General features: G+C 36.8%; 1 protein-coding gene across 1 annotated transcript; it reads left to right on the top strand.

Annotated features, from left to right (window-relative positions):
• Nucleotides 1-582: 582 nt before the first annotated feature.
• LOC123320471 (cytochrome P450 307a1-like) lies at nt 583-11349 on the top strand. The gene is made up of 3 exons (XM_044907803.1): nt 583-1481; nt 4722-5504; nt 8166-11349. The coding sequence occupies exons 1-3, from the start codon at nt 1097-1099 to the stop codon at nt 8507-8509; spliced, it is 1512 nt and encodes a 503-aa protein (XP_044763738.1). The 5' UTR covers nt 583-1096; the 3' UTR covers nt 8510-11349.
• Nucleotides 11350-17873: the final 6524 nt, after the last annotated feature.

Raw genomic sequence — 17873 nt, 5'->3', positions numbered from 1 at the left:
GTTCTTGAATGGCAGTTGTTACCCGTGGTCTACCCTGTCCTGGTCTTCGGACATTCATACCTGTCTCCCTGAATCGCTGCAACATTCTGGACACACTTGTATGGGAAACTCCAAACCTTTCTGCAATTCTTGTGTATGTCCACCCTTCTTCTCGCAAAACTACCGTTTGCACATTCCTCTTGGGTCAAATTGCGTGTTTCGCGTTGCATAGCGATCGAGTGTAGAAAATCAAACGAAAGAAAAACTATTGATCACTAGAATTGATCGATAACAACTGATTTTAGAATGGAGCCAATACATTCAAAATCTGATAATATCATCTTTTTTTATTCCTGCTGGGAAAAAACATCTGTATTGAAGAAAACCGTTGAAAGTGGATAACATATGCATGCATAATTCTGATAAAAATAATTATCATTGAAAACACCTTCAGTTGTAGAATAAATTTGAGATTTCCATAATGTGCGTTAATGTTTTTGCGCAGTGTATTTGAAACAGGGAAGTTGAATGGGGTTGCGGCTAAGGGGTGGATGAAAAACACTCAATTTTATTGCCAGAAAATTAGGTTAACTGAAAATAAAGCAACGGGTTTCGGCGTTTTCATTTTGAGTTATTTTTTGACGAAATATTAATTTAATTCCAGACTATTTAATTCGATATTGAAGAAATTAATTGTTTGATTTCAGTTCGAGATACTTTCGTCAGAATATATCTTAAACTTTGGAATTAACAAATCCCTAATTGAATTCAACAGTATTCACGTTCGTTTCAAAAACCACCCCCCTCGTCTACAACCAAGTAGACCGACACTATCGTCGCATAAACGTGGTCAACATCGGAAATTGGTCAGATGGTAAAGATAAAAAATATGAAAATCTTCATAGTTCTATTGTCATTCTTATTCATTTAATCGTGTTGGTCCGAAACATCTCCTGTGAATACATGCATCTAAATAGGGCATGAGGGTATTTAAACGATTGAACTACATTCGATAACTCAGACAGCAGTTTGCGTCAAGAGCAGACAGTTGGCTCTCTGTAACCAAAAATCAGGGTGTTTACTGAGAATAAACAAACAAACAAAAAAAAAAACGAAAATGTCGCTCCTACTATTCAGTCAGTTCACCATAGTTTTATCGGTCATTCTAGTGTTCATAGTTCTTCTGGTCATACGCGAAAATAGGAGAAGCAAAAGTAGAAAAACCGCAGAGAATGGCCTTCCGGATCCACCAGTACCTTTTCAGTTGCCCCTAATTGGTCATCTTCACCTGCTGGGAGGTTACGAAGTCCCGTACCAGGCCTTCACGGACATCGGGAAGAAATATGGGAATGTTGTGAGGTTGCAGCTGGGAAACGTGAAATGTGTGGTCGTTAATGATCAGAAGAACATCAGAGAAGCCATCATCAACAAGAGTAACCACTTCGATGCCAGACCGAATTTCGTGAGGTACGAGCATCTCTTCTCTGGAAACAAACAAAATTGTGAGTATATTCTATTGTTATCAATCGTATTGCTATAGATACTTTGTATCTTGATATGTTCGAAAAAATTTCATGAAAAATTGGCATTTATCAGAAACAATTTCCGTAGTAAGTACAAGAAAAGAAGGAAAAGATCGAAGAATATCTTAAAACTATAGTAAACTAACTAGTAATCTAATTTTGGTAATTTGGTGCTAAAATTTTTTATGTTGGGATGAAAAGGGAAAGTAACACCCTTTTTTTCGTTGGCAACTTCACCATCTTCAATTTTGCCATTGTAACACTGTTCGTTATTTCGACCAAAAATGTACAGGGGGTTAATGAGAAGACTATCAAGTTGGATGAATAGAATTAATCAAACCTCAAGATTTACAACTATAGCCTACATTTCTTATGATTTAGGTCTGGCTAACACAACCATCTACTACTAATTTTTAAATTGGCAACTTCGTCGTCAAGTAGGCCATAGTTTTGTTCGTTACTGTACTCGATTCTTTCCTTCAGAAACTTTACATATTTTGGGAATATAAATATGTATTGATGACATAAACCTGTATCGTAATATTGTATGTAAAAGTCACATTTAATGCAGATTCAATAATGATTTCGTCCAATGAGCGAAAAGCCATTCTTTTATTCAGTTAGACTACAAGAATCCAAATTCTGTTGAAAAATTTAATTTTCATACGGCAAAGACATGAGAATCTTCAAATGATGGCAAAGAAAAATGATATGATCAAACGAATTTCATGTTCGGTATTGAGGCCCATGAGCCAATTTCTTAGAGTAGCTGAGGTTCCTGCAGTTGTGTGTTCTGTTTCTCCATCTGTTGAAAATAACTATTGAACCATCCATTAATTCTAATGTAAAAGGGGTGATAATTTCTGCTTTATAATATTGACGAAAAAATAACAGAATGATAGAAATTCTCGGGTATGTAGACAACCATTAACTAACGAACCAAGATCTTGTCAACGTTTCGAACTGAATATAGTTCTCCATCAGGAAAGTGTAGATAAAGTATGGTATTTCCTCAACACATTTTGCAAAGAAGCAGGTGTTTCTGGGTAGACTTCCCTAAGCCCTGATGAAACCTATTTTTGAATCGAAACGTTGCCTGGATCTTGGTTTGCTAGTTAAAGATTATTTATATAACGGATAATTGCATTCTATCTTTCTGTTATTTTTCTTCTCCAATTTTCCCATTCATTTTCTAATATGTTAATGAAAAACAAAATACTTGCCATCAAAATTCCTCCTGAATGAATCGAGGATATAGTGATAACTGATATACCTATAACACTATACAATGTGGAATACCAATCAAGTAAATTGAAAAAATTTAGAATGTGTGAAGATCACTTTCATTCCAGATATCACATTCAGGAAATTTTGTAAACCTGAATTCAAATTGATATGTTCTGAAAGTAGTAGATAACCTATACAGAGTGTACCAAGTTCGAGGGCCTATAAGACGTTTCTGGAGAACTGGACCTATTTGAAGTCTGAAAATTTGGATTATGATATTGTTCGACATTATCTACTGAGCTAAAATATTTTTGAAGCGTGAGCACTTTCAGTTATACAGGGAATGGAAATAAATTTTTCAACAATTTTTTTTTCTATTTTTTCGTTTCTGATATGATAGTGTATTCAATTTCGAATATATTTCCGTTTATATCGTTGCATTAGTCCAAATGGTTTTTAAAATATTGAGAAAACACATTTAAAAAAGAAAGATATACTTATTCAGAATTATGTTCGATATTCCTACTCTAAATATCTTAAACACAAATCGTTTTCACATTTTTGAAGTCGAAGAATATGGGAATATTGTACATTTTCTGAATTTCGAAAAACTAGCCACAGGATGTTCCAAATGTTATGTCAAAAATTGGGAGAAAGATTTGCCCATAACTTTCGTTTTTCAAATTAGAACCCTAATTTTTTTATGATTGCGTTGGATTCTGCGAAGAAAAATAATGTCCATGGAACATTGATATGAAAGGATAGATAGAATAGGAATATCTAACATAATACTGAATACGCATATTGACAAATGCAACGATTTGAACAGGAATATATTCAGAATTGAATATTCTATCATATCAGGAAAGAAAAAGTAAAGAAAAATTTTTTGAAAAATTTACTTTCATTCCCTGTATAACTGAAAGTGCTTAGGCTTCAAGAATATTTTAGCTCAGTAGATGCCGAACAATATCATAATCCAAATTTTCAGATTTCAAATAGGTCCACTTCTCCAGCAGTAGTAGTCATGGAAATTCTCGCAATTTCTTAATTTTTCAAGCATGTACTCAAATATCCGGAATGAAAGTGATCTTCAAAGTCCCTCATAACCTGACACAACATAGAAACATATATGTAGTTCATTGTTATACTATCAATGGAAATGATGTGCCAACTTCACCAAACTAGTTTCTGAGTTTTTTATTGGTAGGACAATTAAAAACACGACGTGTATTTTTTATTCTGAATCAGAAAAAAATATGAGTCTGGAATTTGTAAAAAAACATGGGGTTTATATTGAAAAAAAAATGAAAGTTACTATTATATCACTGAAGTGGCGTACTGAAAAAATCTTTGACTACGCCACTGCATTCTACATGAAAAAGGGTCTTTAAAATGTTACATTTGTTTTTCGATATCACTGAAACTTCATGAAATAGTTGACATGAAAATCGAAATTATGTCTGAAACGAAAAACAAGAACAGAAAACGAGAAAGAAGAAGTAAATAATACAGCCTTCATCGAACTGATGAAGGCTGTAAAAAATAGTTAATCATAGGTACATAACTTGTTCACCAGTTGCATCAACTATGCGTCAACTCTGTTGATTTTGGTAAAGGATCACCCTTGTCGTCAGAAATCCCTTCAGTATTGAAATTGATAATATTCCAAATCTTGCCATAAAACCAGAAGATGGTTTTAATTTCCATTCAAATTTGAAAAACACCCTGTAAATCAGAAACTGTAACGCCTAGGTACTAAATATGGTCGTTTTCGGTGATCCTATAGATGTTTTCTGTCTCCGATCAAAATGTTTCCCATCTTATCCGGGACACTCTGTATAATTCGGTTCTGGCGACTTACAAATCCACTGATTCGTTTGCAGCAGCCCACTCTGTAGATCTAATCGAAGAGTGATATTCATCATTTCATTAGAAAATACTATCGATCGAAATAATTGGAAAAACAAACTAAGAAGGGATTTGTTTCAGCTCTAGCGTTTTGCGACTGGTCCGAAGTACAGAAAACGCGCCGCGAGATGCTCAGGGCCCACACGTTCCCAAGGATAACCACCAACATATTCAGCAACCTGGAAGGCATAATCCACCAGAACACCAGGAGCATGGTCGCCAAACTAGGGACCGGAAAACCGGTGAATTTGAAACCGATCATCGTACAACACTGCGCCAACATTTTCACTAAACATTTCTGCACCAGACAATTCAGCTACAACGACAGCGAGTTCCTCGATATGGTCGAAGACTTCGACGAGATATTCTACGAGGTGAACCAGGGCTACGCGGCCGATTTCCTCCCCTTCCTCATGCCCCTCCACAAGAAGAACCTGAGGAGGATTTCTACCCTGACGCACAACATAAGAAACTTCATATTGGGTAGAATCATCGAGGAAAGGTACGAAACGTTCAATGTGGAGGAGGAACCTAAGGACTATGTCGAAAGTTTGATTAAACACGTGAGGACGGAGGCAGAGTTCGACTGGGAGACCGCTCTGTTCGCCTTGGAGGATATAATCGGGGGACATTCTGCTGTCGGTAATTTCATCATGAAATTGTTTGGGTTTTTGGTTAAGGAGACTGAGGTACAGAAGAAGATCCAGGAGGAGATTGACAGGATTGTGAGCACGGAAGGAAGAGATGTAGTGATCGGTGATAGAAATAAGATGCCTTACACTGAAGCCACTATAAATGAAGCTGTGAGGTTGATCGCGTCGCCAATTGTTCCAAGGGTATCCAACCAAGACAGTTCCATCGATGGTAAGTTTTCTTATGAATAGTTTTACGAGGATATATTGAAAAATTCTTAGCCTACTATAGAACCAAACAAAATTTCAATGTCAAAATATTTCATTATTCAGCACATTCTCCGCACAATTGGATACATTTCAGCGAACCTGCAACGTCTCTAGACCTTTCAAAAAAAATGTTTCTTCTCGTTCTGCAAACCAGACCTCCACAGCTTTTATTACCTCCTCGTTGGAAGAAAATTTACGACCTTTCAAACTTTCTTTGAGTTGAGGAAAGAGATGATAGTAGGATGGAGCCAAATCTGTTGAATATGAAGAGTGTTCTAGTAATTCAAACCCTAAATCACGAATTTTTCACATGGCAACATGAGATTTCTGTGCAGGGGGCGTTGTCGCGCAAAAACAAAACACCTTTGGATAGCTTTCCGCGTCTTTTCTCTTTGATTTTTTCCCGCGAGTGGTCAGTAATGTCGAATAGTAATCTCCGGTTATTGTTCTACCCTTATCCAAAAAATCAATCGTGATTATTCCATGGCAATCCCAAAAAACTGAAGCAAGAACTTTTCCAGCAGATTTTGGGACACGAAACTTCTTAGGTGTTGGAGAACCAGAGTGTCGCCATTCCATTGATTGTTGCTTTGTTTCTGGATCGTAGAAATGTACCCAAGACCCATCCATAGTAACAATTCGGTTTAAGAAGTCTACATCGTTTTCAAATCGTGCATAGATCGAACGCGATGCTTCTAACCTTCCACGCTTTTGGTCAACATTCAAACATTTGGGTATCCATTTTGCAGCAATTTTTCTCATGTCCAAATTGACGTGAACTATATGATGAACGCGTTCGAATGAAATTCAGTGCTTCAGATATACGGTTCAGACCCGTTTGTACCAAACGCACTTAGTATCCCTTAACTTAAATTACGTTGCACCAACTGTTAAGTGACATTTAAATGGCTAAAGCTGCATTCACAATCAATTCGCGGGCCGAAGTGCACTTCGGCACGAAATTTACCATTCGCAATAATCTTGGAACCAAATACTCAAATGAATCAAAAATGTAACTGATCAAAACATAAGCATCAGCATCATCTATAGCCGGCACGAAATTCCTTGCCGAAGTGATAGTTTGCAACTTGCAAGAAATTTTGTCTTGAATTTCATTGTGAAAGGTAACGGAGAACGCCATCTACTAAGCTTCCGTGCCGAAGTGCACTTCGGCCCGTGAATTGATTGTGAATGTAGCTTAAAGCTGGCCTTAAATTCAAGCGCTCCTGAAATGACCACTTGGGTATTTAAGGGCGGGATTCTAACCTTAAATAATTTGTTGAACTGGCTGTAGAACTTCGCATTTTTGATGGATTTTGAAAATTGAATGAATTCACCACTGAATACCAAGCCTTTTCTTTTGCCTTTATTGTAATGCCATCAGTATTTTTTAATTTTCAATTTGGTGTCACAAATAATATTATAGTACTCTTTTCTTCTGTTGAGAAGTTGAGTGCCTTCGTAAATTACCACCACTTGCTTGGCAATCATTCACCGTATTCGTACTAACAAGGGCAATAAGGACATTTTCTTCACATTAGTAATAAAATTCACACAAGACCTTACAAAGAAAGTGTTGTAATAATATGAACTTAGTTACCTTTTATTTGACAATCATTATCAATATTATCATTATCAATATTAATTCTAATTCAACAACAAAAAGTTTTTACTCTTTGATAATAATATCCTTGACACTGACTGATAGGAAAATAAAATTAGGTTAATGAAATGACAACGATCATTGGCAACCGGCCAACCAATGAAATTGTTTGACTAGGATGAAGTTGCACCAAAATAAAAAACTGAAATATCACTAGAACTTAAGGGCCCCTTAAGATTCTGTTAAGCCACAGTCGTGCAACTGGGAATAAAATTAAGCGTCCATTAACTTTAAACGACACTCAGTTAAGTACTCGTTTTAAGGGGTATTGGTGCAAACGGGCCTTAGCCCAATTCGACGGTTTGATAAAATTATGTCATGAACTGCATCGCTATTTTCGGGGACAGACAGAAACTGGCCTTCCCGATCGGTCATCATCTTCAATGGAAAATTTACCTCTTTTGAAGCTTGCAGTCCAATTTTTCACGATCGCATGCGAAGGACATTGATCACCAAGGCTATTAAACATATCTTCGTAAATCTGCTTACCTCTTAACCCTTTTAAATGCAGTTGCTTAATGATGGCTCGATACTCCAATTTTTCGATTTTTACAATTTCGGTGGATATCTTATTTCTTTTAATTTATTACATAACTCTGGTTTACTTTTTTGACCTCAAACTTCACACTGACACTTCTAATGAGTTATTGTTCGTTGCTATGGTAACGCAATATTCTTTTTATGCATGTAAATGGTCTAGGCTAACTAGATAACAATACTGAAAGAACAAGGACCAAAGATTTATTTTGGTTGAGGGAGGAGACCAACCCTCTTCTCGAAAATCATATGCGAAAATCTGGAATGGAAAAACGTTAATATTCCGACGTCTTTGGAATTCATGAGGATACCGATAACGAAAAAAGGGGCTTCCCCTAAAGCGGTGCCAGGAAGCATTTGAAAATTGATGAAATTATCCTTCATTCTTCAATCACCAATAATTCAGATGGACTTCCTTTTCAGGTTACCGGATAGAAAAAGACACTCTTCTCTTCCTGAACAACTACGACCTCAGTATGTCGGACAAGCTTTGGGATGAACCAGAAAAATTCATGCCGGAAAGGTTCATCAAGGACGGTAAGGTCATGAAGCCGGATCACTTTTTGCCCTTTGGAGGCGGTAAGAGATCGTGCATGGGATACAAAATGGTCAATCTGATCAGTCTTGGAATAATCGGAGGATTATTACAACACTACACGATATCACCGGTAGATAACGAAGAATACAAGGTGCCTATTGGTTCACTCGCTTTGCCCAAAAACACCTTTCAATTCAGGTTCACATCGCGATTAGCACCAAGTTGTTGAGCTTCTGGGACTTGATTCACTGAGATTTTCACTACTTGTCAGAGCTTATTCAAATCATCATATCAGTTTGAGTACCTCGAATCACGTTGAGTCAACCAACAAAAAATATCGTGAAAAATATTGATAAGGATGGTAGGAACTTTTCCATAATCGATGAAATTTTGTGTAGAGAATGAAAAACCTACGCAACGTTTTTTTGTACGATCAGATCATTGCATATTTATACTTCGAAATATTTACGAAATCTAGAAAAAACCTCACCATTTCTTAAACATTCATGGTTGCATAAATTTCAATCTGAATGAATAATCCTACGGTTGTGCAAAAACTACGAAACGGATTGAAACTATCCTGCGCGTAGTTGTAATATTAATGTTTTATACCATTATGAATTTTTAGAAAAAACTGAGAAAAAATTCCAAACAAGGTTGTATTGGGAAAATACTAAACCAAAAAAACGATCAGAGATGTTGAACAAATTTTATAGTACAGAGTGATTGATTATCAATGTCTCTTCCCTTTAAATTTTCTGTGTCGTTATAAAAAAAATGTGTCGTACAAAAGTTTCATAATTCCTGAGGAAATTCTGAAAAATGTATTTTCATATACAAAAGGTGTTTACGAAAGCCTGTTTGTGATTCTACTTTTCGATTTCAAATGGTAACCCTATTTTCCATTTGATTTCTTGATTCTCCTAATAATTCTGATTTTTTTTATCTGGAATACCTCAAATCTGGATTTTGTTTATAAAAAGATATGTCGTCAATCAATTGAAGAACTTGTTGAAGTAGTCTGCATGCCTCATTTTGCTCGATACATTTTCTCTTCTTTTCCATTTCTGCCAGGACCATATCTTGATTGCGCGCGTTCAATAGATTTACTTCTTCGATCAGTTCGATCAATTCTTTTATTCTGTCTGCAGGTAATTGACTTAATTTTGATTTCTTTTGACGTCAAACTCAGATGTGAAGACTGTTGGATGAAACATTTCAAGGAGAATGAGGAGATTGAAAAGAAAATTAGTTACCCATTTGAAATTAAATCTGTTTCAGACATTGACCCATAGAAGTCATTTATAATCAATCACCCTGTATAATTAATATATTACCTTCCTTATTCTGATAAAATGCCTCAAACTTTTATTTAGCTATTTGTTCTGTTTACAGATGGGTATTTTTGATTGTCATATTGGTTAAATTTTTTTCTTTTGATTCATTTAATCCTTTGCATTTCATAAAAAACTCATCTCCCAAAGTAGTGCAGATAAAAGATTCTGTTTCTGGATGAAAAGGTTTCACCTCCCACATAATGTCTTTCAATTTCTAATATATTTTTTCTTTTGGAACTCATATTGAAAACATATGATATTCTAAAATCGCTATATTGAATTTACCCATTGAAAAATAAAGAATGATATTCGAATTCAACATTATAATCCGTGTGTTTAGATTTGAAATGTATTCAAAAAATACCCCCAGTCATACTAAGGCCCCAAAAATTGTTGTGGGAACTCATTATGTACATACTAATGCATAATATGAACGGCCTTCTTAGGAAGACTAGAGGTGTTTTTGGAAATTGTGTTGAAAGCCATTTATCGATTTTGGACCAACAAGGCTGCCTTGAAAAAAAAGTGTAAGGTCGTATCTTGAAATTAGGAAACGGTACCAATTCACTGCCGATGAAATAAAACTTTTTCAGGATATCATATATTTCCAAGAAATACAAATATCAGAAATTTAGTGACATCATGTTCAAGGACTAGAAAAGGGGGTGATTTTCAACAGGAAAGAAATTTCTATCTGGTATAGTTTGGAGGAGTCAATCGCAAAATAAGTTTCTCATGGTCATCTTTCAACCCCATCATCAGATCAGCCCTATGACATTCCGATTAACACGCTCGAACAAAATTTGTCGAAAGTTTTTTCAAAGAGTCTATTTTCGAAGGTTCTTCTCATTTCCCCAGTAGAAAATGCACAAGCAACGATTTCGTGGGTTTCAGGAACTGTGAAACAACCAAAAGAGGTCAAAGCATTCCCTGCTGAAGAAAGTCCACTTAGCGATTTTATTGGGGTTGCAATCATTCTTGGAAAAGAGAACCTCTATTTTTGCCTTAATTGCAAGCGTCGTACTGGAATTCGAACAGTAATTAATTCCTCCAATTATTGAATAAAGTACTACCACTCAAGTGACTCCGATTCTAGTTCTCCAAGTTGTGTAGGCTCGACTGATATGAGTAAAAAATATTGATAATAAGACTGCAATAGTACTAGGTACTAGTAGGTTCATATTTTCCAGGAAATATGTTATACCATTGTCGTCCTAAAAACATAGTTTTCTCTTGGGGTAACAAAAATTTGTTCTGACAAGCATTGAATGTCTTTTTCTATTGAAACGATAAAAAATTTCTTACAGTGAAGTGTTTATTTCTGGGATGCAGCCGAAATAGTATTAGATTCCGTTTGTAGTTCTATTCCTTTCCCAAGGCATTCCTGAAGCTCATGTACCAAATAAAAAATGTATAATATTTCTGTAAAATATGCAACAACTTCGTTTATTGTGATCAATGTAATGTACCTTGTAAATGAGATCATAGAAGATGAGCTATTTTCTCTTGAGGATTTTGTTTATGTAAATAGATATATTTGTCAGATTTTAATTTAATAACATATTGAAAGTATTCGAGGTGTACTGACTCAAGAACTGAATTCCTTTTTATATGATTTAGAATATATTGTTAATTCATAGGAATACGAAACCTTTATTTTGTTATTTACATCTTGATATGTTCCAAGTGTTGTATAGTCCTTCCTAATAAAAAATATATGTGATGACAGCAATGTGTTAAAATAATTTTTCCCTCGACCATAACTGGGTTTTGTGGTTGAAGGTTTCATTTTGAATAATTGAAAGTACCATAAGAAAGGCCACAAAGATGCATTGCATGATCTTACCCAGGGCCGGCGTTAGCATCACTGTCAGCATATATGTTTAAAAAGCATCGAATACATTTTTGTCTGTGATACGAAAGCCATCAAGAAATATAAAAGAAACAATAACATAGGAAGAGAAATAGATTCAGCCAAAGATTATAAAGTAGGAAGATAGAAAACGCCCTCATATCTACGGTACTAAAAACCGATTACATTTTGGGCCAGTGAAAATACATTTGACAATGAGATGGCGCTGAAAACGTACTGTCAATCAATACAGAAACACTGTTGTAATGAGGATGTACTTATCTGGCAAAAATGCACCCTCATTTTAGAATAATCTTTATGTTTCATTTTAAATAATTTTTTTTTGAATTAATTTTGAGAGGAATATTTTCAATTTCCAATTCAGGATTTTCGACAGCCGGGGCACATCTAGTTTCCTCACCCACTTTGTGGGTATAAAATCAGGTGTCCCCACGCATGTCACTCACTCATGATTAATTGCCTTGCCGTACGCTACCGAAACTTATTTTTCTGCCGTTAAGTTTTATTCTTGCAATATAATTTACGTTGAGTTTCTTTCATTTTTTTTGGATATTGCGGATAGAATTTTTCGTTACTTTCATTTGATTATTTTCCTTTCTGAGTGCAAGTGCCCGTCCAGAAACCATAGGTAAGACGACACTCCGTTTTTTTATATTGTTGGAACTTCGGCCTCCATTTCTACCCTTCCTATACCATAGTTTGAGTTCCACCCCTACTGTTAATAGGATACCCCGCTGGCGTGGATACTCAGGGGGTACCGAACACACTTTGGGGTGGCGACCCTTCCTTACTGTCCAACATTCACCTGTGCTACTAGTACGACACCCCACTGGCGTGGATACTCAGAGGGTGCAGAACGCACCTAGAGGTGCACCGTCGTGAGTCTGTGCCGTCTTATTTCATCCCCTAACCTGGCTGAGGTCCGATACTTGTCCGTTAAGTGTAAGTCTTAGGTTCTGGCTGGCGAACACGTCTGTAAACACCATAACACGTTAAAGATCGGATCCCTGTTTAATTCCGTCCGTTTCACGCCGTAATTTTACCACTTAATTTTTACTTGTATCTGATTCCGCGGAAAAACCTTGTAGAATAGACTGTTTCTGCTCAACCTATTTCATCGAATCTTTCACTGTATGGATTTTGTAAAGTGCCTTTTGTGTTTCCTTTTACGACTCGACAAATAAAATTTGTACACGCTGATTTTGGCTTTCACTGGTTGTCGCCATCACCCCAGACACCACGAAATCTTGTCTTCGGCTCCTAGCTACCAGGGTAGGTTTGCTATTTTCCTTTAAAGTATAACTGGCGCTCGAGATACCCGAGAAAAGGGCGTTACAAAAATGGCGCACGGAGCAGAGACAGTTCAAAATCTAGTAGGAAGCAACAGAGGTGAGAGAAATTAACCAGACAGTGAGTGAATTCAGAAAACAGTTATTAACTTTCTCTTGAACGGAACTGTGAAAAATAAACTTGAGTTGTGTTCTATTTCCTGCCACTCTGTATTGAACTGTTATACTGTGAATTGAATTGAACTATATTTTGAAAATCAACCTATTGTTGTACCCCATTGAACATAATTATTTAATTGTTCCTTTTATTTTTTTTTTTTGTAAATGTTTATTTAACGTCATCAAAAATATTTACATGGCTAGTCATAAATACAAATTAAATATATCAAAAATATCACAGGTACAAATGAGAAAAATATCACATAGTCCATCTTAAAATATAATACACATACTGAAACAATATACAACAAAGTGGATCAACGATTACGAGCTTCTATACATAGATATATATGCAACACAGCAAATACGAAAAAAAAACCAAAGCCAAAGTAAATATCGCATAACTTTTAAATTGTTTTTGTTCCATTGAATTTTTTTGCTGTAAAGAGCTTGAATTCTTCAGGCAACTTGTTATACATTTTCACTCCCCAGAAGTCAACAAATTGTTGTGTGTAATTTCTGCGGTGTAGTGGCATGGTGAAGTGTTCCCTATATCTTGTCTTTTTCTCATGGAAACTGCTATTTGTTCTGTGGATATGTTTGTTTACATGCACATAATCGAGGACCTTTTTAACACGTTGAGCGCCACAGCGGTCCATAGGGACCGCTGATAGTCTTACTTGTAGGGCCACGGCGGTCCGTAAGGACCGCTGTTTTGGAATTTACGACTACTTTTTAGTAGTATTTTTTTTTTCGAAAAAAAAATTGAACAGGTGTTGTTATGGTTATAATAAGGAGATTGGACTCGTCAAATTTCACCTGTACCGCATCTGCTGTGCGTTTCTATTTTTCTGAGGACCAGAGCGGTTCCGTGGGCCCGGTCATCAATATTCTTGATATCAGGCGATATTGCACTTTTAGGGAAAATCTGAGCAAAGGGATTATCTATATGATATAAGAGCAAAACAAAATATCGACACAAAAAATTTGGCCCCACAAGAAAATATATCGATATTTGGATGGCGCTCAACGTGTTTGTACCAGGATGGCAGTGTAAGTAACTTTTCTGCTATGAACTTTTCCCTACACGAATCCTGATTTTTCATGTTGTACAATATTCTTATACCTTTTTTTTGCATTATGAACAATCTGGGTGCTTCTGGCGACATTTCTCAGATCGAAATGCCATATGCTAATACCCCTTGAATTATAGCAAACTATGCAGATTTTTGGACATCAGGGAAGGAGATAGTTTTAAGGCTTCTGAGCAAATATAACGATTTGCTCACTTTCCTGCAAGTTTTGTTTATGTATGGTTTCCAGTCCAAACTTGAGTCCACTACAACTCCTAGAAACTTAACTGGGTCTCTTGTTTTTCTGCTGAAAGATAAATTTTGAGTTTTGTCATGGTCGAGTTTGAGCTTGTTTGCAGTAAAACATTCTTCTGCATACGCGAGTGCCTCCATTATTTTTCTCTCTACTTCTTCTACTGAGTTTCCACATATCAGAAGTGATTTGTCATCACAGTACAGGCATTCATGGAGACAACCTGGAACAAAGATATCATTGATGTATATTATGAAGAGGATGGGTCCCAATATTGACCCCTGTGGACCCTCCATAAACATTTGGTAAAAGGCTCGAGGTATTACCTTGTTTGCTGATTACTGTATTGATTTTTTTTAAACTGAACTGTTATTACGTCGTTCTATCAGTGAAAATTATTTCGGATTTCTCATTATTTCTGATTTATCGAATTGAACTGTTGAATTTCTCATTGGAGGTGAGTGAATTTCTGGACATTGAAAGATTGAAAATTAGTGTAGCAATTGATAAAACTTGATAGGTTTGATTTATCTATCGGCTTAGTTGTGAATCACCTATCCCTGTTGATAACTTGCTTTATATTTTCTTTTGAACTGTACTGTTGAAACTCACCGATTATTTCTGATTTTTCTAAAAACTGAAATTCTATTATTGTAATTTATTTTCTGACTATTGAACTTTAAAAACTGTTTGGAATTTAACCTGTTGTCTCCGGTGCTATTCGAATTTCGGGAAATTTTCCGGACTATTCGAAACGACTTGCGATTGTGTGCGGTATTTCTCGAATATTTTCGGACTTTAGTGGGACTGACTGAAATTTTTCCGAGTTACGTTGGTCAATTTTTTTTGTGATACATCGGGACTTAGATTGTTTTTGGTACTTAGACTTTATTTTTTATTTTTTTGGTACACCGGGACCCACTCCTAACTTGAGTGGGTAGGTTAGCGATTAACTTACCGGGTCGGAATTAGAACTTAAACGGATTGTGAAAGACATACAGGGTGTGAAATATTAGTGCGTTCTGAATCGGACTTATAGAGAAGGATCCCAGAGCGACCAGAAATAACTTATTTCCACACAGATGAAACTTAAGGATCTCAGTAGATTCTCATGTGCTTCGAATACCTGCGAACTTGTGGAGCTTGCCTAGTGACACCTGGGTAGATACCAGGTGACTAAAAATAAGTGTTACTTAACTTATTTTCACACGGCTGATTTTTATATATGTTTTGAATAAAATCATTCTGAAGTTATATTATAAGTGCCAGACACTTCCCATGGGCCAAAACTCTTGCCAGACGCTTTGAAGATGCACAAAAAATAAGTTAAGTAACACTTATTTTCAGTCACCATTGCCACCTGGTATCTGCCCAGGTGTCACTAGGCAAGCTCCACAAGTTCGCAGGTATTCAAAGCACATGAGAATCTACTGAGATCCTAAATAAAATAAGTTATATCTGGTCGCTCTGGGATCTTGGACTATTATTGTTGAATATTGTAACGTGGTTTCCTCGGAGAAAACTTATCTCGAGCGCCAGCTATTCTTTTCACTAGGAAGAATAGCAAACCTACCAGAGAGATTGCTAGTCGGAGACAGAGTTCGCTGTTATCTAGGGTGGTAGCGATAACGAAGTAGTCAAAATCAAATTATGTACCAGTTTATTCACACCTTCGAAAACTGATCATATAAACAACGGAAATATGTGTAGGTATGAAATATGAGCGAATCGATCAGCAAACATACATTCTGGAAATTCGATCCGATCACGAGCACTTTATAAAGTTTATACCGGGTACAGTGAAAAATCAAAGGTTGTTCAATAAAATACGCCAACCAGAACTGACGAAATGGATACTAAGGATGACCTCGCGAAGTGAAATGACTTGCTATACGGTATCGGGACGCAATTAATTGTATTTCTCCAGAACTGAAAGAAACACAACCAGGGCGGATCTACTCGAGACTTTTATTCGCTACCCCAAGGGCTACGCTCCATGACTGATAGCGAAGAAAAGGTCTATTTTGAGCGCAACTACGGGATTTCACTGACGACGAGCTGTATCTCTTATTCTCTACCCCAAGGGCTTACGCACCATGACTGATAGAAAAGAAGAGATTTCTGTTTCAACACTTATGACGCGGGAACGCGAACAGAAGGTGTTGACGGGACTTTCGATTCACTACCCCAAGGGCTTACCCACCATGACAGTACAGCAGTGTCAAAGAAGTAACCGGTGTAGGTCTAATAAAGAAACTGAACGGTATAGACGGGGACCTACCTCCTTTATTCAAGGCACTCGCGAAAAAACGAAAAATAAAAATTAATTTCTAAGAGCACTATCTTCGTAACACAAAATTTATTCTAAATTCGTTGAACGGCTAGTCGTGAACACAATCAGAGACGAATCGCATAGAAAAGAGCTAAGAGAGTAAAGAGATAAAAGAGAGTCAAGTGACAAAAGAGTAAAAGTGGCCTTCGCGGGGGAAAATCTGCTTTCATTGGCAAATCCCCCCCACACTTTAAAAATCTGAAAATTCCAGAATGCGACAAGAGTGAAAAACGTCATCAGCTCCGGTTTATCGCATATCAAAATCAGAAAAACGTCGAAATCTTCAACGGCATGTAAGAAATACAACGTTAACCACAGATAAAAGGTTTTTTAACATTTACTCTGCCTATCGGAATGAATGCACTGAATATTTCAGAATTAAATATTTTTAAAGGCGGAAATGTGAAATGAAAGGAATGCACTAAAATGAACTCCAATTTTGTCAGAAAACTGGGATTCATTACAATATAAAATGTCGAACATGGTAGTGAATCGGTTACTTAGTGATGAACTTACATACGAATTGCAACTGAGGGGACAATCGATACCGGGCACTGTGATGGCTAAACGGAGCCTGCTACGACAAGTGCTCCAGTCTAATGGACCTCTACAACCCTTAACATCATTGAATCCCGCCTCCGAGATTGAGATTTGCCAAAATAAACTCACCGATCTGGTGGAATCCCTTCAGAACTTCAATTATGATAATGCGAGTTTTCGCGACTTTACACCAGATTAATACACATTCAAGGAAGGCTGGACTTTATTGTCACTGCAGACACAATACAGTTACAATTAATTGAACAAATGAAGGCGACTACAGACAAGGCTTTGGAAACACTAGAGGAGCTGCGTAGGAGCAGTAATCACAGACAGCCGCAGACATCCAACCGGGATCAGGGGTCTCTTTTGGATGTGGAGGAGCCCAGTTCACCTGGGATGTCACCGATCCAACCGGAGAGGATCTAAGGGTCGAGACATCACTGATCCACTAGGGAGATGGTTTCGATCCTCCTGTAGCAGTCAATGTATCACGTACTGGTACCCCTGTAAGGAATCCAACATTAGAACCGGTCATGAATGAGACGAGGCAGACATGTAGAGCATTACTGCGACAGTTACCAGCGATACCTGTCACACAGTCACAGGACTGTGGGATAACAACACCTGAGGGTCCGACACAGGGTAGATGGCTTAATTCTACACGAAGGTTGTCTTTCCCGCACTTACCTGCATCTTGGGTAAATTCTAACCGGACAGTTACCACAGCATCTGCC

This window comes from Coccinella septempunctata, chromosome 9 (assembly GCF_907165205.1).
Source record: "Coccinella septempunctata chromosome 9, icCocSept1.1, whole genome shotgun sequence".
Lineage (NCBI taxonomy): Eukaryota > Metazoa > Arthropoda > Insecta > Coleoptera > Coccinellidae > Coccinella > Coccinella septempunctata.
The sequence above is the reverse complement of the archived record's forward strand: the minus strand, read 5'-3'. Positions and strand labels throughout refer to the sequence as shown.